The 26,298-nt window shown below is 40.3% G+C and overlaps 2 protein-coding genes across 2 annotated transcripts; both read left to right on the forward strand.

Annotated features, from left to right (window-relative positions):
* Positions 1–516: 516 nt before the first annotated feature.
* On the forward strand, positions 517–7,839 carry cenpk (centromere protein K). The gene is given in 11 exon segments (XM_061830097.1): positions 517–881; positions 1,209–1,310; positions 1,392–1,448; positions 1,617–1,680; positions 2,210–2,256; positions 2,329–2,411; positions 2,500–2,567; positions 2,570–2,597; positions 5,167–5,302; positions 5,419–5,472; positions 7,065–7,839. Coding segments are annotated over 11 exon segments (1,005 nt in total). The 5' UTR covers positions 517–671; the 3' UTR covers positions 7,221–7,839.
* Positions 7,840–8,298: 459 nt separating this feature from the next.
* smap1 (small ArfGAP 1) lies at positions 8,299–22,843 on the forward strand. The gene is made up of 10 exons (XM_061830673.1): positions 8,299–8,589; positions 9,025–9,158; positions 12,888–12,973; positions 14,165–14,240; positions 14,356–14,421; positions 14,520–14,598; positions 15,851–15,981; positions 17,472–17,676; positions 18,748–19,085; positions 21,845–22,843. The coding sequence occupies exons 1-10, from the start codon at positions 8,472–8,474 to the stop codon at positions 21,977–21,979; spliced, it is 1,368 nt and encodes a 455-aa protein (XP_061686657.1). The 5' UTR covers positions 8,299–8,471; the 3' UTR covers positions 21,980–22,843.
* The last annotated feature ends 3,455 nt before the right edge of the window (positions 22,844–26,298 follow it).

Genomic DNA, 26,298 nt, shown 5'->3' on the forward strand with positions numbered 1-26,298 from the left:
TATTCTGCAAACGCGACTATCGGGCACAAAAACTGCAAAACAACACGTTCGTGATTTTGACGAGGTGATTATACGAAATGTATGTGAATTGCACTCATACGTATAGTAAATTGAATTGCTTGAAAGTTCGTGGTTTGCATGTTACTTTGTGTGTTTGTATTTGAGCTTGATAACTGATGCGATATTGAAGAGATCTACCTTAGTTGCAAAAAAAAGAATGCGCAGTCGCACGCAGTAGTGACGCTCTTCAATGCTCGACGATCTTTTCCGTCGCGTGTATGACGTCAGAAATATTGGCGGTGTTTTGAAAAATTAAAAAAAGAAGGAGCCTTCGTAGTTAATTCAGGAAAGTCGATTTTGGCAAAGATGGTAAGCATGAGCCCCTTTTATGTCTGCTACAGTTAATTACCTTACCACGACTTGTTTCCATTAGTTAAACACAGTTCACATTGTAATCGCTTATAGACCACCGTCTTGCTACTTTTCGTACACTATGTCGTCGTCTGTCAAAAAGTCCCAAATTGTATAAACTACGTGAATGAGTAAGACCAGTCCTTTTTTTTGTTGTACTGAAGTTATTTAATTATAAGTTATCTCGTGGATAGCTTTTTTTTTGTATAACGGACAAAACGAAACTTGGAATTGTATCAGTATGAAAAAGGGCTGCTCAGATGATTTTTGGAGGTAGCTTCTGCAACACGACAGACATCTTCACCAGCAGGTTCACAAAGCGGGTTCTTCGACGTCAAAGCCTCAAGCCCTTCGGCACACCCTCTTTTCCATCCACTCCGCCCGATGCGGAACATCTGATGCAGAATAATTGCTGGACTATTAAACTTAAAAAGTGCTCTGTAGCCCTGACATCACTTAATTCTCTTCAAGTACGATAGCCATCTAAATATCATTTAAATATGTGCAATTCAAGTTCCTGATATTTATATTTGTGGTGCATGCAAATTCTTGCTGCATTGATACCTTTGTACACATTAACCGCAAATAAGTATTTTTATCTCTTCACAAGTCTTGAGACTTTTGAGGCCAATCTGGGTCCTGGCGTATCAAATTTTAGGGGATATCAAGTGTAAATGTACGTTGGTGTGACAAACTTGTTGAATCTGGCGGTGAAAAAAAATACACAATGTAACATCACAACTCTTGACTATTGACTTGACTTCACAGTCTGTCAAAAATTGCCAATGTGTATACAGGATGACGTTAGTCAGGCCAACCCGGCTGTATTTGAGCTGTCAGAAACTGCCCAGGTGGAATTATTGAACCAGTGTGAGCAGCAGTTTGCCCATCTTGAAAAGGTGATTTATATACAGTACACGTTCTTGATGACATATATTACATTTCTGTCGAAATTAAACAAAATACTCAACCTGTTGCAGCTTCAAAAAGAAATCCTATTAAGTCTGCCAGACCACAGTGAAAATCCTCAAGAGCAGGTGAGATGATTGCATATATTGATCTGTCGTACATTATATTAAGATGGAAATTTTCCTATCCTTGGTGTTGCCTTTCATCTTCCTACAATACTGTTTTTTTTTAATGTGGCCTGGTCTTGAGCATTACTTAAAAGAGATATGAATTAATTAATAATATTGTGTTTTTAGTCAGTTAATCGGCTGTTAGCAACAGAAGCGGAGCTGAAGCAGTGGCTTACAGTGGAACCGAGATGTAAGTAACCATTATAAGATTTGGCTATAAATATGACTGTTTACACATTAATTATCACTTATTTTCATAACTTATATTATGAGGCAGTATTAATATGGTCATCCATTCAAGACTAATACTCTCAACTAGAATAAGGTTAATATCAATTTGGATTTTTTTGACAGCATGATAGCGCAAACTGAAAATAAACTCCTGTTGCAGCACCTTTATCAGGCTCCACATGAAAAAGTACTGGCTTCTTCCTCTGCCCAATAATCATATGTTGCACAAAGTCACTCTGCTCTCAAAGAAGTGAATGGGCAGATGGTAGCATTTTCATTTTGGGATGGGCTCCTATCAAAAGTGATTCAAAATAGGGAAAACAAATTATATGTCCAATCCATTATCCAAATCCTTCGCACTCCTCCACAAGTTTTGGCAGTTTGTGCAGAATTTTCTTAACTAACTCATCCATCAACAAATGTATGTAAATTGAGAGAATTGCATCGTTTAGATTCCATGTATTTGTTTTTTTTTTTTAACCATATAGTGCTGGCAGAAAACTCTGAGGTGTTACTTAAAGCTGGAAAAGAGGAGGTAGATTGACAAGTAAAAATTTTCCGCTGAAAAAAGAGTCTGTTTCTGATATGGCTGCACTGTTTTACACAGATGCTCAAGCTATGCTCTGAACTTGAGATGGTTCTCTCTTGCTGTGAAGCAAAGAGAGACAAACTGCGAGAAACTAAGGAACTGTGCGTATCCATTTAGAAGTTGCGTGCATGCATTACCCTCTGTTTGGATGTGTTTTGTGGATGATTTTGTGTCAATTGTGTGTTCCAGTGAAAGTAAGTGGTTGGAGGAGAAAGGACGAGTGCTAAACGCTGCCACTAATCATGCTGCGCGACTAAAAGACAAAGTGAGCAATTATCAGAGCACAAGTGAGTGTGACGTTCAATAGACTACGTACTCTATGAACTCTTGAACTTATTTATTCTCTCGTCATAATTTCAATTTGTATATTTTGATATTTGACCTTGTGTCTGCACACTGTTGAGCACCCTTTCCCAAACTTATCAGATCACATTAGTTTTTATTGCATGAGTAAACTTTTTTTATTTCTCACACCCCAACAACAAAAAAAAACAACAGTGGCAATGTCACACAAAAAAGTCTCACCAAGTAAATATTCACACAAAAGCCAAATAATCGTAGGTACTGTAAATATGGCACCGTATTAAAAGCTACAATTTAATAGGGAGAGAAAGCTTAAATGAATATTGTGGAAAATATTTCTGTGCAATCTGCATTTTATGAAATTGTGCTGTGAAATGGAAGATGATATGACAAATTATTCATTCATTTTGTCTACTGCTTATCTTCACGAGGGTTCCCGGCTTGCTGGAGCCTATCCCAGCTGTCTTTGGGCGAGAGAAGGGGGGAGACACTGAACTGGTTGCCAGCCAATCACAGGGGACATACAAACAAACAACCGTTCACACTCACATTCACACTTAAGGGAAGATTAGAGTCTTCAATGAACCTACTGTGCAGGTTTTGGGGATTTGGGAGGAAACTGAAGTACCTGGAGAAAGCCCACATAGGCACAAGGAAAACATCCAAACGCTTGTGTGGGGTTTGCCTGTTCTACTTGCGCACTCTAAATTGCCCGTAGGTGTGAATGAGAGTGTAAATGTTTTTGTTTCTATGTGCCCTGCGATTGACTGGGAAGCAGTTCAGGGTGTACCCTGCCTCCTGGCCGATGACAGCTAGGTTTCGCTCCACCACTCCCGTGACCCTTACGAGGGTAAGAAGCTCAGAAAATGAATGGATGATTAGTATTTTGGTACTATGCTAGCTGACTGGTTAGCACATCTCCCACATAGTTCTAAGGACTGAGGTTCAAATCCGGTCTCCCCTGTGTGTACTTTGCGTGTTCTCCCTGTGCACGTGTGAGTTTGGCTCCAGGTACTGTGGTTTCTTCCCACACCCCCCAAAACATGCATGGTAAGTAACTGAAGAGTTCAAACCAGGGGTCATCAATGCGGTGTCTGCAGGCACATGGTTGCCCGCGAAGACCACTTAAGGTGCTTGCGAGGCATGCTCTAAAACTAGAATAGGTCACAAATTGTTCTTATTATTATTTTTGCTTTAAATTTTGAATCTGACTTGCTTGGAGGTTAATTTCGGCTTATCCCTTTCGGGGTCGCCACAGCACAATTTTTACGCCGGATGCCCTTCCTGACGCAACCCTTCTCAGGGAGTGGAGGCCCCAGTGGGTTACGAACCGACAACCCCTGGTTTACCAAACCAGTGCTCTAACCACTGAGCTACGGGGCCTCTGAATGTGACTTGCTTACATTAATTATATTTTTAAAATAATGTCCTATAATATGTATAATTACAACAAAAGTATTTGATGGCGAATGAACTCTGATTCTGTAGTTTGCCACTAACAGGTCTTGTACTCCTTTATACCAGTGATTTCCAACCTTTATAGAGGCAAGGCACACATTTTACAATTGAAAAATCCCACGGCACACCAACAAAAGTAAATGTCACCAAAAATGGATCGATTAATTACTGCATGTACTTCCTGCCATCTAATAGAAGAGGATTTTTTGTCCTGTCTGTCATTGTGCCTCACTGGCATAAGTAGATGAAGAAAGATACATTATTTCTTGGAATAAATGTTTTTTTGGCAATTACATAAAATTGGATAACTTCCCACGGCACACTAATGCACCCCGGCACACTGTTTGGGAATCACTGCTTTATACGATCGATGCTCACGAAGTAGCCCTCATCCTCAAAAAGGCTGGTGACCCTTGCTCTAAACTGTCCCTAGGTGTGAATGTGAATCCGAATAGTTGTCCATATGTGACCTGTGATTGGCTGGCAAGCAGTTCAGGGTGTATCCCGCCTCTCGCCTGAAGTCACCTGGGATAGGCTCCAGCACGCCTGCAACCCTAGTGAGGATAAGCAGTAAATAATAATAATGGATAAATATTGGTTTTTTTGCTAATGGTTGCCTAGGCCAGAACATGAGTTAGTAGATAAATGCTTTGTTGTATACTGTACAGTAGTTCTAAATGGGTTTTTGCTAACTGCCAGTGTTTTTGTGGCAGATTTTAACTCTCAATTGATGTTTGGGTTGGAAGCCCAAAGTAAAGAAATGAAATGTAGTGGTTAAAACAGATGCCATCAATGATTGATTGTAGAAAGTAATGTCTAAAGGATCTATAAACCTAGAAGTTTGCTAAGTTGATGATCAGTATCCCAAAATACTTACTAGAATTGAACCATTTTGAATAACGTGTCCATCATTTCAGGTGTGAACAGGTGTGTGGTAGTCGTGTGTAAAACCATTGCATGTAGACTCGATTTTCTTCCACTTACATTAGCAAAATGTATTACTGCACATACATTAAGCGCTTTAAAATTAATAACGGTGCCAATTGTTATTAAATTCCGAGCATTGTGGTGCGTGTGTGGCGACATGTATTCCAGCATTCTGAAGGACACCAAGGAGAAGATCCGCAAAATGCAAGTCTATCAAGAAAGGCTGTTTGAGTGTCTAGGAGAGATCTTAGAAAAACACGTTCCTTCTCCTCCTCGCAGTCCCCTCAACTCACACAAGAAGAAGGTGCTCTCACATTTCTGGTGTTATCAACCATGTTGTTGGAGCTTAGACCATGTCACAAAATCCATGTTGTTTCCAAGTCTTCATACTTTAGCTCAACATAATCCCAATTTTCTCAGAATATTCCAAGTGATCTCAATGAAGATTTGCTTTCTCTTCATGAAATTCTGGAGGTGAGTTCTGTTGCACTACTCAACGTTCAATTTGAGCGGAATAAATGTGAGTTTTTCTGGAATACATCACTGCTGCTGGTATCACATTTTGTTTGAGTGTTTTTTGTTAACTTTCATTATTGTATTATTCTCATTCTTGAGTTTTGATAGAACCCATTATAGATATTAGACAGACTTATCGATATTTGAGTGCGTATTTGTGCTGAATATGGGGGTTTTGTAGGCCTGTCCACGAATGGGCGTTGACTCAAATTAGGATTTTAGTAGGTGTGAAAAAGTGACTGTCATAGCTGGACGATGATAGGCACCAGAATGAATGGGGGGGCAGTGGCACATGACGAGAGCTTTTTATCCATCCGTTCGCCGCTTATCCTCACAAGGGTCACAGGAGTGCTGGAGCCTACCACACCTGTCAACGGGCAGGAGGCGGGGTACACCCTGAACTGGTTGCCAGCCAATCGCAGGGCACATGGAGACAGACAACAGTCGCACTCACAATGACACCTAGGGGCAATTTAGAGTTTCCAATTAATGTTGCATGTTTTTGGAATGTGGGAGAAAACCAGAGTACCCAGAAAAAACCCACGCAGGCACAGGGAGAACATGCAAACTCCACACAGGCAGGTCTGGGATTGAACCAGGGACCTCAGAACTGTGAGGCCAACGCTTTACCAGCTGATCCACTGTGCCACCAAGAGCTCTCCAACTACTCTTTATTTTGAGATATTAGTACAAGGAGTAACAATTCGCCTCTGATCCGGAAGTCATTCATTTCTGTCAACACGAATAATGAATTGTGATTTTGAGAGCGCTTTTGAGCCCTCTTGTTTACATTAAATGCCTTGTAGACGTGAATGGAGAATAAATATGTTTTGCCACATTTAATGTTGGGCTGGCTTGGGTGGCTGAGGGAGTCGTCTCGTAAGCAAAAGGTTCTGGGCTCAATTCTCAGTCTTCCTAAAGTATGCTTGAGCAATACTGTATACTCAATCCCTGTTTGGTGCTGATACTGCTTCATCAGTAAGTGAATGAGGTGACTGTTATAGAGCTCTGAGTACAAATAAAAAGGTATTACATATAGCACAGGAGAAAGTTAATAGTCTGTAAAGCTGGAATAATTCTTTTATAAATTATTGTTAAAGTTTATAGAGATGACTGGTTTCAAATTCAAGTACAGTATGAACATCCTGATAAATCGCAGATTGAAGCATCAGACAGACGTGCGTACGCTTGATTTGTGCACAAATTTGGATGTCAGCACTGACAGTGAATGAGGCTCAGTGTTCTGAAACCCCCCCTTGCCCAAAAGATTGCCAAATTCAGGTAAACAACAGTTTGTGGGCAATTCTGGCCTTCATTGAGAACTCCAGTACTTGTAATAACACGCCAAATGTGTTCTGAAAACACACACAAATGTCAGTGGGAAACAAATGACGATCAATCGGACGTATCTCAGGCACATAATTATGTCTGGCTGACTTACATTGGATTCGACCTGCCCATTTTGTATGAGATTATAGGAGAACTTCCAACTTGTGTTTTTAAGTTATTGCATTACTATAATAACCGCACTCTTATCCTCTATGCCACAGCTGCTCATGAACAAGCCCCTGAGCTCGCCACACGATCCTTATGTGACAATAGACTCAACTTTCTGGCCACCGTATGTCGAGATGCTGCTCCGTCATGGTATCGCTGTAAGACATCAGGAGGATAACTTCAAGATTCGCTTGGAAACGTTCTTCTGAAACTGGTGTATTCATCATTATAGTAATACTAGCATGCCTGCCATGCAATCAGTTTTTCTACTTGCTTTTTTTTAATGTTAGTGTTCCTTTTGTGAAGATTAACAATGCGCAAAAGCAGTTTGCTTAATGTTTTGCTGCAGGTTTACTGCATATGGCAAAATGCCTTGGCTGGTACTCATGGATGATCCATTGGCATCCAATGTAAGTGTGTTCTTCAAAAATAATACTGCGTACAAGGTTTAATTGACATTGTGACCAGAGTATTATCCATCCATACTTTAACAAAATGTTACTAATAATGGATGTTTTGGGGTAGCATGTAACCGTATTAGAACCGCTTCTAGGCACAACTACACCACTGTAAACAACAGCCATAACAATGAAGAATCTTGGCACCCTGGCTCTCTCCGTTCCAGAGCCCCCAAAACCACCACCATTTGTTTTGCTTTGTTTTTAATTAATGGTGATGTCATTATCTCTAACTACATTTTAAGTTGGTCATTTAACATGATTTTTTTTTTTTGACGACTTTGACCTCTTCAACATGATCTGTGCAAGTGTTTCCATTTTGTATTTGTGTTTGTCTTTTTGACCTGTTCAATAAATGTCTGAAAGTGTGTCTGTGACTTTTCTTATTTTTTTCACTTCAGTCCAAGCTGTGGCCTATTCTTAATTTTGGCCAGCAAGAAGTCACAAAAATGGACAAACTCATGGCTCTTAACGTGAAAAACCTGGGGCACTCAGAAGTCGAAGTGCAGTACTACTACTCTTACAGGTTTATTAAGAGTGTGAAAGTGTACCTAAAGTGTCTAGGGTTCTCGAGTTGCGGTTGTTTTCATTTTACCTCTACAGTATACATGTATTTTGAAAAAGTAATTCATTCTTAAAGCATAAAAACGTTAGTCAGTATTTATTGCTAGTATTGTGGGGGTTTTTTTTCCGGCTCAAGTCAAATTCGTACATATGAGTATTTGAACACATTTCGAACTTATTTGCATATTTCCTTTTCTCGGAAACGTGAAGAAATTCGTGCGTCGGGTGACGTCATCGGAAGCGTCCAATCACGTGTGGCCGCCGCGTCAGCTTGAGAATTCCTGTGGGCGGAGAAGCTGTTCCGGTTCCGGGTGTCTTCATACCAGTCGGAGGCGTTTCGCATTTCTGATTATGGTCTTTAATCGGAAACTTTTCTCGACCATCGACGGATTCTGGTAGTCCCTTTTTTATTCAACAAGGTAAACCCAATAAGCGAACATGACGACCCGCTCAGAACGAGAGAAGGCCGAGAAACTGAACGAGCAGCACCAGGCCATCCTGTCCAAAATGCTCAGAGAAGAAGACAACAAGTATTGTGCCGATTGTGAGGCGAAAGGTGCGACATTTTGTCTGTCTAATATTTGTTCCGCTTTGTCACACCAACGACTTGTATTTCCCCGCACGGGTTAAAAACAACTGTAGCATCTGTTAACCTTTTTTTTCCTGCCAACTTGGAGGTACCGAAGCGGCTCGGTAGTCAGTTGACACTGCGTTCATAGAAGCTAAACTAAGTGCCTCGCTAGCAGGCTAGCGTTTTCATCTTCATATGTGCATACGGTATCACGTTTTGACACCATGTGTCCTTAATAGATGTCACGCCGAATGTTCATTCTGTCCACGAGGAGACGGTTCTTACCTCATTGTCACGTCATTGGGAGGTGCATAGTACATTATTACTACTGCCCTTTGCATTGTAACCCACGTCTAATGGTCCGTTTTAATATATGTATGTATATGTATGTATGTATGTATTATTTTTAATGGTGGTTAGGTCCCAGATGGGCGTCTTGGAACCTGGGAGTGTTTATCTGCATTCGGTGTGCGGGCCTCCATAGGAAGCTCGGTGTCCATATATCCCGAGTGAAGTCAGTCAACCTGGACCAATGGACCTCAGATCAAATCGAGGTAAATCTTAACGTTTCTGCAAAAAGGTTTGCCTGTCATGATATTTGCCAACTTCCCGCTGTGTTCTGTCACAGGGTTTGTCAAAACGGGAGGTACTAGAACACTCACAATGCAATGTCTGAATATAGTCGGGCAGTGAATCCCAACCAGACTCATATACTAATGCCTGGTACACACACAAATATAGTTTTCTACTCTTAAAATGTATTTATCCATCCATCCATCTATTTTTTTAGCTGCTACAGACCTCACAGATAACGATTTAAAAATTGGGCAATTTATCAGTTTTGGTCGTCGTGTAAGGTGTGATCTGAGCATCTCAAATCAGCAGAAAACACACACATGCTATGTCCAAAAACGTTCATTACATTTATCTGAAGAGTTCATTCACTCTGTCTGTGACTCATCTAGTCCCCCCCATTCTTCTGTGAAGTCTGTATATCAATGAGTGACTGACCTTTGGTCACTATGTTTTGCTGTTTTTGTTGTTGGAGCGTTTGAGTGCACTGAATATGATCACTCATCATTCAGGCACCAGTGCAAAAACGTCTTCACCACTATTTAGTGATTACTGAGTGATTTCAGACACAGCCATGAAGATTTTATTGAGTCCTAACCTCAAAGTTTTGGGTGATCAAGTGATTTCACAAAACCAGATATGCGCTGATATTTTCAGTGTTCCAGAGGGTTGGTGGAGCCAAGAGCATTGTAAAATGGAAAATAAACTGACTTGTTTAGAAAATACTTGATGCTTTCTGAGAAGCCCACTTATTTTTAAAACATCCTGTAAGACTTCTAAGTTTCCCTTTTTTTGGTCGGTTCCGTGTCTGTCTTGCGTGCTTCGTTGATTGGCTGGATTTTGTTCCACATCACCATTCTCATGAGTTGGAAAAAGTCGGCGTTCCCCACATACATGAAGAATTTTGGTCGTAAAAGAAAGGAACATGTTCATTATTTAACGGTCTACCCCAAGCTGGTTTGGAACATAAAGTTGGAACAAATTTACTCTTAACACACATCAGACCTAAGAAAAACCTTAATAAAGTTGATGAGGTAAACACTGAATTTAAAGGAAAAGAGTTCTGGAGGCTTGACTCAAGACAGAAGTGAGTATTTGCGAGCAACAGTATGGTTTAATGCCTAGAAAGAGTACCACAGATGCATTATTTGCCTTAAGGATGCTCGTGGAAAAGTAAAGAGGACAGAAGGAGCTTCTTTGTGGATCTGGACAACGGCTACGGCAGACTATAAAGAGGAACTGTAGTACTGCATGCAGAAGTCTGGTTTGGCAGAGAAGCAATTTAGAATAGTACAGGACATATATGGGGCAGCAGAACAGTGCCCAGGTGTGACAGAAGAATTTAAGGTGGCAATGGGACTACGCCATGGTTCAGCCCTGAGCCCCTTGCTGTTTGTATGTCCCCTTGGACCATGTTGTTTGCAATGACATTGTGGCCTGTGGTGAAAGCAGGGAGCAGGTGGGGGAACATTTAGAAAGGTAGAGGCGTACACTGGAAAGGAGAGGAATGAAGATTAGCCGAAGTAAGATAGAATATACCTGCATGAATGAGAGACATGCAGGGCAAGAATGAGGCTACAGGGAAAAGAGATAGCGAGGGTGGACGACTTCAAATATTTAGGGTCAACAATCCAGAGCAATGGTGAGTGTGGTAAGGAAGTGAAGAAACGGGTCCACGCAATTTGGAACAGCTGGCGGAAGGTGTCTGGCGTTTTATGTGACAGAAGAGTCTCTGCTAGGATGAAGGGCAAAGTTTTAAAACAGTGGTAAGGCTGGCCATGATGTACAGATTAGAGATGGTGGCACTGAAGAGACAACAGGAAGCAGAACTGGAGGTGGCAGAAATGAAGATGTCGAGGTTCTCTCTAGGATTGAGCCTCTTAGAAAGGATTAAAAATAATATGGGATGGCCAAAATTACATGTTTTCGAGACAAAGTCAGAGAGAGCAGACTTCGATGGTTTGGACACATCCAGAGGAGAGAGCGTGAGTATATTGGCAGAAAGGTGATGAATATGATGGTGCTGCCAGGTAAAATGGGCGAGAGGAAGACCAAAGAGGAGGTGGATGGATGTTGTCAGGGAAGACATGAGGGAAGTTGGTGTTAGAGAGGAGGATGCAGGAGATAGCCTTACATGGTTGACACATTTCGGCAAACCTTTAATGGGACCATCTGAAAGGGGGGAAAAAAATCAACCTAAAAACAATCTTAAAGGATAATCTTATAAAATTAAGACTGGTTGGGAAGGGGCAGAAACAGGCCCATTGTCTTTACATGAGAGATCATCATTTGGTCTGTGGGAAATGATTCGATTGAAATTGATTCGTCTGAAAATATTCATTCAAACATTGTCTATCAATGTCAGCAACATGTGGTGACAGGCAGACTCGAGAGGAGAAAGTGCAATCGCCGGTATAACACCTATCACTGTTCATACAACAAAATACGTTTTTATAAACAGGCCCAGATTTCATATTGAGTAAGGCCCGGTAAAATATTCAATTCAATTGAATATTTTTAAAATTTTCAACATTTTATTTCCTGGTCCAGTCACCACTCATACAAATAGTGCATTAAGAGTTTTTGTCATACTCTGTGTGCTGTGCTAACAGCTTTTAATTATTACACAAAGAGTGCATGTACACAGGGCTGTCACAAATGATTATATTCATAGACGATTAGTCACAGATTATTTTTGCAGTTAGTCGATTAATCACATATACAAATTAAAACGAAGGCGATACGCTAGCCCTTAGTTAAGTTTAGTTAAACTTCAGGTTTTTTTTTAAGTACATACGTACAGTTATATCAAGGGAACTGGTAATAACCTTGTAGGCATTTTTTTTTTCAAATATTCTGTACTAATAGCAAATTCTCTGATGTTGACAATGTAAGTTTTGAAATTTGGTTCTGACTCATTTTCAATGTACTTGCATCGCTTTTGATGGAACTATTGTCCCCAATAACATGGGTTCCAAGTGGGCACTTGGCTCAGCTGCCCTGCCATACGTAGTCTATTAATCTTCTCTTCATACTGTATATCTGGTTCTAACATTATATAAAAAACACAACCTGTGCGCTAAAGCTAAAGAAATTGCCATCATTAGCTTTAAACTAAGCTTAACATTTACAGCATTAAGTAATTAGCACAAACTCTATTGCTAACAGCTAACCAGCCATATAGCAACAGCTGACGATAATGACGGTGTTTGTCAGAAATGGAACCTGCCACAATGTACTTCCTTTTACCAGTAGATGCTCGTGTAATTGTTAAGCTGTCATGAAAGGTGCGTTCGGTCTCATGTTTTGAATTGCCTTCCTCTTCAGTATTTGGGCTTAAATGCTTAAACATTCAAACACTGCTGTCATGCAGTTCACTGTAATTGTTTTTGGGTATGGCACAGCTGACTGGGAAGACCACTACTGCACACGTGTCATCACAAAAGACCTCGGATAATCACTACCACGCATGTCCGTCACGCTAAAAGCAGACAACAGGGCAGTGCTTTGAGCATTGAGAGGATTCAAGCACTTTTGAGGTCAAAACAAAGTAAAAGTAAAAAAATACCACATTAATGAATAAAAGGTCGTTTTTGATCATCGGCATCAATATGACTAATTGCGGCAGCCCTATACACAGTGACTGTGTGCCAACTCGAATTTCCTCTTTATGTATGTTTTACCCCCCTGTGGTCTGTCCTCTTTTACAGCGTATACAGGATATGGGAAACACCAAGGCCAGGCAGCTGTATGAGGCCAACCTTCCAAAAAACTTCAGACGACCTCAAACGGACCAGTATCCTTTATTGTCTGCACTTGCCTAAGGACGTCACTCCCTGTATATAAAAACTCACTGGCAAATTTTTTTTAATGTAATTGTGCCATTCCAAATACAAATGTGCAAATCACAATGTTTCACAATGGATGATATTGCTCAGTATTGATTGACGCAGACAGGGGTCATCGGTAAGGACTTGGCATTACAACCGGTGTGTCACTGTTCAAGTCTGGCTGCATATGAAAAAATGCAATGGTAATTTGTTTATTAGAGACATACTATTCTGCTTCTGGTCTACTGTCAAGGCGCTCCTGAGCTGAGTCTGATCTGTATGTTTATGCAACACAAACAGCACAGTGTGAGTTGGATTTACCCTTAGAGAATAATGGCGATTGTAAATTAGATTAAATTGTAGTTGAAGCCAAGAGTGTTGTAGAACAATACTGTACAGAGAGCTGTTCCTAATATGTTGCTTACATCAGAGTAAGACTTTGTATCGGTCCATTGTGGAAAGAAGGAGCTAAGTTAAAAGGAGAAACTCTCAATTTACTGGTCGATCTATGTTCCTACCCTAACCTATGGTCACGAGCTGTGGGTCATGCCCGAAAGAACAAGATCCGGGATACAAATAGCTGAAATGAGTTTCCTCCGCAGTGTGTCTGGGCTCTCTCATAGAGAGAGGGTGAAAAGCTTGGTCAACCAGGAGTGGCTCAGAGTAGAGCTGCTGCTCCTCTGCATTGAGAGGAGCCAGATGATGTGGCTGGGTTATCTGATTTGGATGCCTCCCGGACACCTCCTTGGTGAGGTGTTTTAGGAACGTCCTACCCGAAAGAGACCCCCGGGACGACCCCGGACTTCCTGGAGAAATAACATCTCTCAGCCGGCCTGGGAACGCCTCGGGATCCCCCGGAAGCGCTGGATGAAGTGGATGGGGCAAGGGAAGTCTGTGCATCCCTGTTAAAGTTACTGCCCCTCCGACTTGACCTCGGATAAGCGGTAGAAGATTATGAATGAACATCAGAGTAAAGAAAATGGGAATATCACGGTTGCACTGCATATCTAAGAATGCCAAAGCTGTATTATAGTCTTTGTAAAAGCATGATTTTAATTTTTATAAAAGGTCTTTTAACTAGCTCATTAAATTAAAAGATGTACCTTATAATGTGGTCAATGTGTTTCGTTACTTTATATCCTTGACTCTGGCCTTAGAGCAGTTGACTTCTTCATCAGGGATAAATATGAAAAGAAGAAATACTACAGCAACAATATGACCAATGGAGGCAGTGTATGTTCCGCTTTATTTTTTGGACACTAGTATTTTATGACATTCTTCACTCCATGTCTGTTTTCTAGGCTGAAATAAACTTATGAGGTCTGTTTTTAATGTTTTTTTTTCTCAGCCTAAAGATTGTACCAAGAAAGAGAAGGAGACAGAGCGAGGGAGCAAGGTGTCAACTTACACCAAGGTAACTTTTCTTGTATACGTTCTCACACAGCCTTCTTCTCCTCAGCTTTCTCCATTTTATCTTCTTAAATGACTGATGAATGATTTACTTATTTTAAGAAAAATGACGAGTCAAGGCCAGTCCCTAAAATCAGCCCAGTTAAGACATCAGAACCTTCAGTGAACCTACTAGGACTTGGTGAGTCTGCTGCTCCTTTACATTGATCATGTAGCGTTTCAGGTAAATTCCTCGCAAAAAAATTACACATGAGTTTATATATACCAGACTGACAATTATACAATAGTTTCTCACTGTCGTGAGATTTGCGCTGCATCAGCATACCATATTAAACTACTGTACATAAGATGGAGAAATGTTGCAAATGCTCCTCAGTTTGCCATTTTTTTAAATGCATAGCTCAGTTCAGCTTGCCATTGAAGTGTCAGAGGTGTAAACCCTCATAGCAATGTCTGTCCACTAAGTCTATAGTGTGTTATACAACATTGTAATTACTAATGTATTATACCATGATGAGCGTGACACACTAAAATTTTAATGGAGGACATACATCCTTTTGTGTTCCTTCTTAATGTGGCCATTTTTAAAGGTAGAAGACTAGGTTCCAGGAAAAGATTTTAAAAAGGTTTGTTTGTGTGAGGATTGTATGTTGACTAAGCAACAACCGACAAGTTGTCTAGCTCCACCATATAGATAAAATAACACTAAGTATTCTACAAGCCCAATTCCAATGAAGTTGGGACATTGTTTTAAATAAAAAAAAAAAAAATGTTTGACGAAACGTCGAAACATAATTGGAATTGGATTTGTAACAAAAAGGCAGCAGAAGTTTTTTGTACCCTTCACAATTTTTGACAATGGAAACTCTAAACCATAGTGTCTATGAAGATATTCCAAAAGTGCAAACAACTATAGTTTCTGTATTCTCATAATCAGTTTTTATCATTCTCATTTGTAATGGACCATGTTGCCTGCAATACAAAGTTAGTTACTTGTTCATCCAGATGTCTTGAGCCATTGAAACGCTGTAAGCTGTTTTTTCTGGCAGGAAGTTGAAGTTGCTGATTCAGTCACTAGTGAATGTTGCTGACTTAAGACTTTATGTTTCAAAATGGCAAAGAGGACAGGGTCACTTTTAAGTCACAGCTCTGGTGGACCACATTTCCTTCATACATACATTTTCTCTGAGGTGTTTTGTTTTTTTGTTTCCTTGGAATAAAGTTGGACTTGTGCATGTTAGTGGGAAATGGGTAGTGGGTATAAAAAGATGCTTGTTTATTTTCTTATATTATATTATTTATTTGTTATGTTCCATTAGTTTTAGGAGAATTGTAGGTAATAGTTGTAACTGAATCATTTTGTGTTGTCCCTGACAGTGCGTCTGCATATATTTTCTACCTGTAAAACCAGTCTTTTCGCTTTTGTGTGGTAGACGCACCGGCAGCTGCACCAAGCAACAATGCGATTACGAGCACAAACCAGAACAATAATGACCTGGATATATTTGGTCCTATGGTATCCAACCCCCTACCTTCATCCACGTCAACTTCTCAATTTCCTCAGGTAGAACTTATGATACCGTTGCCATCGGGTGAAATCTTTGCATGTCCAAATTATCATTTTTCAAGGATTCCCCCCGGTCCCAAAAGCAAGTTCTTCACCCACTAACATTGCATCAGCAAAGAAAGCAATCCATTTTAGGATGGTTAAATCATTTGTGAAACTAACACATATCATAAATAACATTGCTCTCTTCACTCCAAGCAACTTTAGGCTAATGCTGCTGAGTGCACTAGCTTGTTATTTTGGCATCTTAATGAAGCCTTAACCATGACCTCGCCGCCGGTTGGTTAGCTTAGTACTGGTTAGAAAAGTGCTTGATTAAAAATCCAGCAGAGCCCAGGTTTAGGATTTAAATATAGCCGACAATTAGGTTAATTTGATCATGGCAGCCAAAGTTGTGATCATGATTAATTAATTGGGCAGTCGTGATTGCCCATCACTGAATGGTGATGTATACACACCTCTGTCTGCCTAACAAGGAAAATTGAGGTGTTAAAAAAAAAAAAAAAAAAAAAGCCCATTCTGTTTATCTAAACTACAGTGAAAGCATACATTGTCTGCAGTCTAAATACAGTATACTTCCTTCCTAATATGAAGAATCCAGCTGTGGTTAGTGCAGCAATGCGGAAGTTACTCTCATGTGAACAATAAGTTCAATATTTGTATTATTTTTCCACTGTCACCGCTGACTTGTTGCTTGAAGATAGTGTTACAAAAAGTATGGACAACTATAACCCAAGTAAACTTAAAATTCTGTTCTTAAATTGTGGTTTCATTAATTAAGAGGAAAAACAGTTCAACCTTATGTGGTCCTGTGTGGAAAAAGCAATTACTGCCTTGTTAAATCATGAATTAATCTTGGCTAATCCCTACAGTTGGTTGATTTTCATTTGTTACACCGAAGCCTGGTTACCTGCAGAGCTGTTCAATTAAGAAATCTCTTCATCACAATTCTTTCCCGACAAAATCAAATTTGTCTAAAGATCTAAAAAAAGAATAGCATTTTAAATTCACTTGGGGTATATTTGTTTATTTCCATTTGTGAAATTATATGACTTGAGAAAGAGACAGTACTTTTTTCATGCCACTGTAAATATGAGGCCCCATAGCTCAGTGGTTAGAGCATTGGTTTGGTAAACGTTTGGTCGTGAGTTCGTATCTCTCTGGGGCCTCAACTCCCCAAGAGGGGTTCCGTCAGGAAGTGCATCCGGGGTTTAAAAACTGTGCCAAACAAATATGAGCGTTCATCTGTGGCGACCCCTAACGGACAAGGCGAAAGAAATTTACTGTCGGCACTGTAAATGGAGTCCTAAACTCGTGCCGTCCATTCTGTTTGCCCACAAACATTATTCTATGTGTTCTATATCGCCCCATAGTTATCCAAATGCCCTTCTCTATAGTTTCTCTAATGTAGGTAATTGCAGAGCGGGTGTGATTACATAGTTACTCCTAGTAGTTCAGCCTCTTATTGTTGTTTTTCCTCCATGTAGGTGAGCTCCAGCAGCGTGGCAAGCACGCCCACACAAGCCCCAGCAGCAGTCGCGGGTGGAGCCGGGTCAGGACAGGCCGATCTTGACCTGTTCAATGACAGCAGCAGCACAACTAAGACAGAAGATAACGCAAAGAAGCCATTGTCCAAGGACTCCATCTTGTCACTCTATGGAACCAACAACATGTCACCACAGGCTCCAGCTGGTAAGAGGATAGACGTCATTATAACTCATGTTACAACTTATTTACAGAAACCCGAAAAAGACTACTGTATTTTATAATTAGATGTTAAACGAATAGTCCTCACAGCTGTATGGCATATGTCGGGCTACTTTTTGCTGTTTGAGATTGCCTCATGAATATTGACTCTGCACTCACTTGGAACCTCTCTAACTACACCAAAGGTAAAATCATTAGTCTTGAGATACAGATGGTGTTGGAGTATAATCTAGTTAAACTTGCGCTTAATAGACACAAGCTAATAATGTCCAGTACCATAATTTTTAAATAATAGTAGTTGCAGTTAGCAGTTGTATAGTACTGAATTTTTTTTAGTTTCATGTTTACCTTAAGGGTTCTACACTAACCTTTAGACTGGTCGCACTGGTATGACCCACTTTTTTGCAGTGGGTTGCAACAACACTTGCAATCCCATGACAAGAGACTTAGTGTATTTTGGACCATGAGCAATTCCTTTCTTTCTCCATAAACGTCTCTCTGCTCTGCTTAACAGTGCAATTTTCATAGGTGAAACACAAAGCAAAAAACAAGCACTATCTAATGATTAAGCGCTCAGTCTACACGGCAACACCTGGGCCACTAGAAAAACCCATCAGTCACATCCTCACTTGAAAAGTGGGTGCCTTCAAACAAAAGCTCTGTCCTGAGTTGTTTAATACATCTAGATGTAAATAGCATGAAATAAAAGCTGGAATTCCCAACTTCTGACCTCATGCTTGTCTTTTGAGCTAAAACCCAAATGCCTTCAGTATACAACAGACACAAAGAAATGGACCTTGCCATTCCATTCCATTCCATTACTTTTAGAGGGGACTCTATGCGCCACTGTACTTAGTGAGTGTAGCAGTTTTATAGTTCTAGTCACTTGCTAGGTTGTGCTGAAGCCAGAAAGAAAAAGTACTGAAACTACATTGCTTCTTCTTCGCTACTGTGTTGTGTAAATTCTAAATATGAACAACCTGTATGTCACAGAACATTAACATTATACATTGCATTATGGTCTTTTGTTTTTTTTTTGTCTCCACTTCCTGTCAGCTGCCATGTTCATGGGACCTTCTCAGATGCAGTTTCCTGTCCAAACCTCTGCTGGTTATCAGGCCTTCCCTGGGGTAGGGACCGCCGTCCCGCCTACGACCGTCATGGGTGCCATGATGGCACAGAGTGGAACAGCCATGATGGGGCCAAGTCCAGGAATGATGGTTGGGATGACCATGCCCAACGGCTTTATCGGAAATGCCCCTGCCAGCGGCGTGATGGGCATGGCCCCCAGAATGCTGGCACCACATGGCGGTGCGATGCCTGCAGGCATCGTGCCTGCCCAGGGCATGTATGCCATCCAGCCTGGCCAACAAGCCCAGTGGAACATGGCTCAGGTATCACTGGGAGACACTATATATAGTCCACTAAAATCACTACCAAAAAAAAAATTACTTACCGTAATTTCTCAAATAATGCGCAATTTTTTCCAAAAATATTTTAAAAAAGTCAACAGAGTGCATTATATTTAGGTATGGATGAAAACTAAAAAATAAAATCATATTGTATTGTTGTATACAAGTACATAGAGGTTAAAAAAAAGGTAATTTTGTTATGATATTCGATATTTTATGTTCCAGATTTATAAATATTACGGTAATGTGTGCCACCAACCTGAACTCTGAGCTCCTGGGGGTGGGTGGGTGGTGGGGGGGTTGTGCATTTTGCGATCGTTAGCGTTAAAAAAAAAAAAATAGCGTATTTTTTGCTACTGAACTTCAGAAACGGCTGCCCGTGAGTTTGTTTTACCATAAACGAAGACAAAAAATCTTGACTACAAGGTCTAGTTGTGCAGCCGCGTTTAAAAGAGATGTTTCACGTTTCACCACTCCAGCCGATGACGCAGCCAAACCAGAAGCAAAACAACGTGAGCTGAAACTACGTAGTATGATCGTTTGGATCACGACTTGACGCTATGAAGAGCTGCTCCAGATTGTACGTGAACGTTGGTACCACGGTGGACCTTCCCCTCAAAGCGCTGAGAGTAACGAGGAATAAAGGGAACCAAGATTCTTAGGATTCAAAAAATGTTTCCTCTCAAACGCCATGGATGGCACAGAGGATGACATGCTGTTGGAGCAAGATGGGATCACTGTTTATGAATGCAGGAGGAACCAGAACTTGACCACGCCATCAATGATGAGTTTGACATTGATGCACCAAAGATAGTTACGATGGATATTTTTCAGATTGGAGATGAGTCAAATGCTTCTTTTGAAGTTTTGGCCAGGGATGTGTAATGTAGTGGATAAACTGCAGTATGCACAAATATTAAAATACAAAAATTTTTCAAGTTAAACAGTGTTAAATTATTTATTTAAAACTGCAATATGTGTTATCAACAGTATTAATAAAATGTTATGTTATTGTTGAGCATTTATTGTAGTTGGTTGAGGGATTCTGTTCTGACATTTACAGGGACCAGGACAAGCATGTCCTATGGCCTTTCCCGAGATGTATATTACCGCTGCATCAGTACATGCACAAAGATTATTATTAATGATTGTTGCAAAGACGATTTTTGTTTAAAAACAATACAAGTACAAACCTAGCAAAATAGAAATACAGATAATTCCTAATATTTTGAGCATATGAATAGCAGCAAATTGGTGGTGCACATTGTACATCGGTAGAAGGGTTTTCATGATTTTTTTTAGGTCAACTTTGGTGCGCATTATACTTGAGAAATCACAGTAACTTTCATTTTAGCTCATTTTTATTCAATTAAAGGGAAATTGTCAGGTCCACACAATAATTAAAATGATCAAATTTGCTCAAAACTCAATATTTTTCTCAAAGTGTTTTGGTCTTTCATCCATATATTTTTGGATTTGTAATGACAGATAATTTCATCAAATTTGTTTGGAGAGGTTGTTTGGAGAGCTCGTTTTCACGATTACCATGTAGCTAACTAGCTTTCTTGTCTTGTCTCCTTTTGTAAGATTTAACAGTGCATGTGTTTTTCTCATTTACAAAATATGAAATTTGTTTATGACACTATTAGTATACACATTTTTATGGACGGTATTGTAGTGGCAGGGTGTACATTTGGGACATGCTTCTTTTATAGGTACTTGGCTGACATATACTACCACTATTGCATCGCATTTACAGAAACTGTTATTGGCATACGAAAATGCAATATAAGCGCACAACAGTGCCACATACATCTGGAGTAGTTCAGAATCAAAAGCATCCATCCATCTTCTAAACAACCTGACCTCATTCGAGTCGCAGGTGAGATGGAGCTGATCCCAGCTGAGTTTGGATGAGAATCAAGAATGCCCTGGACCTGTCGCCAACCAATTGTAGGGCACATGCAGACAACCGTTCACACTCGCATTCATTTAGAGTATTCAGTAAGCCTAACCTCACCGTGCTAATGTAGTTTTACATCAGCCAAGACTACTGATACTGATACTGAAACCCGTGGGGGCACTTGGAGCCTGAAATCTAATTGGCCCAAAAAAAATCTTATCCTCATACATTTACTGGGGTCATTGGAGCCAAGAGTTAGTTCACGAAATAGGCTGTTGGCACTAAGTAAATAAATACAAATTCCTGACCAAATATTAGATTTTGTTGTACGTTCAATCCAAGTAGCAATGCTGACAATGTTTAGGCCCCGAGGGTCTGCTGGCCTTGACAGTTCACCACTACTTATGTCTGGTCTTTAAAAAAAGAAGAAAAAAAATGTCCATGTCGAACTTGATTCTTGTGGTTGTTTAAGTGGGTTGTGCCAACCCACAGCGAAGCAATTTTTTAATAGTAAGTAAGTAAGTGTTTTAAAGTACATGAAATGAGTGGATTTGACCGTATTGGCAGAAATGTGATTTTTTTTTTTTTTAAGTCTGAAATATAAATTGTGACCATGAAAGGGCAGGCAAGAGTAGGTCACCACTGAGGAAATTCAAAATGAAATACTGTCGTGTACAAAAGCTCATTTTAAGCATCAGGACTAAATATGCCTCACACATTCTCAAGACTCTTAATTATGCTGTTCTGAATCTGGACTACATTTTGTGCAGTTTATAAATTAAGGTCCTGTATTCCGTCACCAGCACTGATTTTGCTACACTGTGTCTGCCACCCTCAGGTGAGCCATCAGATGTCAGGGTTGCATCTGAACGGTGCAGCCGGACACATGGCCTTCACTCAGCCTCCGCCTGCTATCGGTGGCTGGGCTGCACCCGGATCCGGTCAAACTCTGAGCACACAGCTTTGGAAGTGAGCTTTTTGGTGAGATGGACAGACAGACAGAGGAAGGGCGGTGGTTGCTGAAGGTGCAAAAGATATTTTGTGTTTCTCTGCACCTCACTATGAACTAATGTCTGTCACCATGGACCAGCCTTCAAGAACATGGAAATTGTATCTCTACTTGCCCCCCTCTCCTACTTTCTCTGTCTCTCTCTCTCTATTGTGTGAGTGAATTGGGAGTCTCAACCTGGCAGATTCTGCCTATCGTGTATGGTTTTTGAACATTACTTTTATTTTCCTTTTTTGGAAAACAAATAGAAGGAAATAACAGTCCCAACAAAAATTGTATTGACATATCAGAAAAGCTGCAGGACCAGTTACACAAGCTTTTATTGTATCATTATAAGATTATAGAACAGTTAAATGAATAGTATTTAATGGGAGAGGAGAAGACTAATTCAGATGGTCTGTACTACCAAGTGTACAGCGCTGCATAACCTTTTAAAGCACTTGTGGTTCCCCTCTTACAAAAATAAAATTGTTAAATAGTGGGTGTCATCTCTCTTTGCTAGTTTGCAAAAGCATCCCATGCTGAAGCCATAAATTGAATTTTGTGAGTTGGGTCTTTGCTCTCTAAGAAGTTATTAAGGTAATTGGGAAGTTTCCCATTGTTGTGACGTTATAGTCAGCAGTTATAAAAACTTATTATAACCACTACATTAAGCATAGTTAATGTTCACCTGTTCACGCATTTGCCCATGTAAATAAATATTTTGACTAGTTTCTTCCTGTTAGTCCCACACCAATTTTGAATTGCAAGTTCTATTATATTTTAGTGATGGATTTCTTGATAAAACACTAACATTTGTTTTTTTTTTTTTTCTTTTTTAAACTTATTGACAGCTTATAAGAACTTTCTTTTTTTTATTATCCATCGATTATCTGAGCTACTTATCCTCACTAGGGTCACGGGAGGGCTGGAGCCTCTGAACTGAGCTGGTCATGGGCTAATCACAGGGCCCAAAGAAAAAAACAACCATTTGTACTCACATTCACACCTACGGGTAATTAAGTCTTCGGTTAACCTGCCGCGCTCCAACCCGGGGTGTCAAACTCATTTTTGTCGCGGGCCACGTTGTAGTTACGGTTTCCCTCAGAGGGGCATAATGACTGAAACCATGAATATCTTTCGCCTCATCATATTTACACGAGAAATTTATGAGCTAGTTTTGGAATTAGAAATCAAGGTTAATGTGTTTTTTAAAGTATTGCTGTTTGCGTACACAATAATGCTTGTAATATCTCAACATTATCATTTATGATATGACAATTTGATATTTTGGTGCAGATTGTAACAAAAATCATGGAAATTCATACTCATAATTTGCCTTCGTGGTCAACATAAAATCATGCGGTGGGCCAGATCTGGCCCACGGGCCTTGAGTTTGACACCTGTGCTCTAACCAGTGCACTGTGCTGCCATGTTTTTTTGGTCCAACTCAGCTGTCAGGTCAAACACATTTGGAGGATCTGTAACCTTTTTCTACCGGAACAGTTTTTTCATGTCACATTAGAGTTTCAAGGCTTTCTCTGCATTTTTAAGTATAAGTAGGGGGAATACACAAACAGTTTGCGTATTCAGAAGTGATTTGTCGCAACAAGTGAGTTTCCCCACACCCAATGAAAGAGTCCGAGGGGTGTGGGCCTCCTCACACACGCAAATGCTGGTTTGAAGTCCTTTGAGGCAGTTGACCAATACTCAATTTGCGCACCCCTTCCCATTTAAGCTTTTAAAAAAAATATGTGAATGCTAACATAACTTTCACCTTGGGCAAGAGAGTTCGGTGTAATGTCGAAACTTTCTCAACAACCAGCGACTACTTTTTAACACGTGGTATAGAAAATGAGCACTAGGTGGCAGTATTGTATGAATATTTGCTCGGGTGTATTAAGCTGCTCAGGGCTGCACAAATCTAATCAGAAGGTGCGCTGTTTGGCGTTTTATTGTGAAGTTTCTTGAGAACCATGAAATCCCAATCAGATGGGTGTGATGTCGTGTCGTTCTACACCACTGTGAAACATGCTCTCTAATGAATACCGTCTGGCAGCAAAAATGCAAGTAAAATGATCATTGCATAGACTTGGCTCTGTTATTGTACCTCGCTAAGTGCAGTCACAGCAAATGAATGGTATTACAGAATTACGATGTACTTTACTTGGAAAAAGGAAAACAGCTACAGTATGTTTACAAGCCGTTTTCACTGTGCCACTATGGTTTAAAAAAAATACTTGTGTGTGCTGAGCTTTCCTGTTTGTCACGGCTGGTTTTCCAAGTGCACTGCACTTAGTGCGATGAATGCTTTTTTTTTTTGTTTTGTTTTATGTGTACAAGTGAGGCCCATTCACATCAAGCTTTTGGAAAAGGAGACTCATGAAACAAATTCATACTCAGTTCAAGTTTGACCAGCAGGGAAAATGTGCCTCATGTTGCCTCTATATAGAGCAGAGGTTCTTTCACGCAGCAACGGCGGTCAGGTTTATCAGAACAAAAGTCTGTAAACACATATTACGGCTAGGTTTCCCCGCCCAGCTCAGACTGGGAAATGTTCCAGAACAAATAAATCTACCCCAGCGAAGGCTTTTACAGGTGGATTTGGCATGCTGAGTGCGCCAAGCCTTTCTTTGTATAAACCCTATCTTTATATATAGTTTGCATTGTGTATAAAACGTAGTCTTAACTATTCCAAGCACTACAAGCCCTGCCCAGGTATCGTAGGTCGGTCCTGCTCTTTGGCTCTTGGGATTAAGAGTGGGTGTAGTACTCAAAACTAGCTCTACCTGTTCCCATCAGCCAACCTGCAGCGCCCAGTAAGCCTTGACGAAAGCGGCAAAAGAGGCTTGTTCCCACATGGAGGGAGCACAAATACGCAGAAGAACAACTGTAGCTCGTGCTTGGCAAATCCGTCTCAAGCGTTTCATTCCAACTTCTCCTCCGGGCCAACTTTAAAAAATTTCGCAGAGCATTTGCAAGAAGGTTCGGAATTCCTCTGGGCGAGAGTGTCAAAGCTAACGCAATTCCAGAACAGAGTCCAGCAGCCATGTGAAGAATCCTCCTCCTCTTGTCCAGGACCTTGACACATTCTTGCTGGTTGCTGCGTCAGTCTTTGCTTTAACGTTGTCAGCAGTCATGAATAATGCATCATTAAATATGTTACTATTACAAGTCATGGAATTTGTTGGCAGGTGTTTGAGAGACTTTTCTACTGACACCCCTCACATTTCACCACATCGACACCTAAGCACAGAAGAGATTAACAGATCTTTATGATGCAAACTCCACACAGATCAGAGCAGCTGTAAACTTACAAAGCCCGACCTTGAATTTTATTATAGATCATTTGGGTTTCATAGTATTGACTCATTCATGTCTTCTGCCTTTATGCCGCTCGCCTCGAGGCCGCCTTGCATGGCGGTCTGCCACGACGAGGCTGAGAGTCCATTGACACGGCTTCCTGTCTTTTGGGTTTATCTGAATTCATGCAGACTTGTTGGCCACTACTAATCAGCTTCTCTTATCTTTCCAGCTATTAGCAATTTGAATGGAGTGCAGTGTTTATGATGGGGTTTAGGCCAGCAGAGAAGTTACACCCATTATAATTACACTGAAAAAAAATATATATTTTTTTCTTTACTTCCCCCCAAATTCTTATATAAACTGTGATAAATGGTCAATAAGTGTTGTGAAAAATTTTCAATAAAAAAAGACATCTGCAAATAGGTGAATCTGTGTATCCTGTACCACACCAAATGCTGCGTTCACTATATTCCCGTAATGTCTCAAAAGCCAAAAGAAAAAGGCCTGGGAATGCCTAGGGGTCCCCTCGGAAGAACTGGAACTGGATGGGGAGACTAAAGTCTGGGTGTCACAACTAAAGCTACAGCCCCCGCGACCTGACCTTGGATAAACGGAAGAAAATGGATAGCTGGATGTAAGTGAGGTGACCACCTGACCCGTCTTGGACGATAAGGAAGAACCTGTAGAATACAATTTTCCGCAGGACTGCATTCGCTATTTTTTTTTAAATCAGCTTTGCAGCATGTAGTACATTATCATGAACTAGTAACGGGAAATGATGTCTCTGCCTAAATTACAGTGAAGAAAATAAGTATTTTAACACCTTACTATATTGCATGTTCTTCCACTTAAAAATTATGGAGGGGTCTGAAATTTTAATCGTAGGTGCATGTCCACTGTGAGAGCGATAATCTAAAAAGAAAAATCCAGAAATGCCAATTTATGATTTTTTACCAATTTATTTGTGTGATACAGCTGCAAATAAGTGTTTGAACACC

This window comes from Syngnathoides biaculeatus, chromosome 9, assembly GCF_019802595.1.
Source record: "Syngnathoides biaculeatus isolate LvHL_M chromosome 9, ASM1980259v1, whole genome shotgun sequence".
NCBI classification, from domain to species: Eukaryota; Metazoa; Chordata; class Actinopteri; order Syngnathiformes; family Syngnathidae; genus Syngnathoides; species Syngnathoides biaculeatus.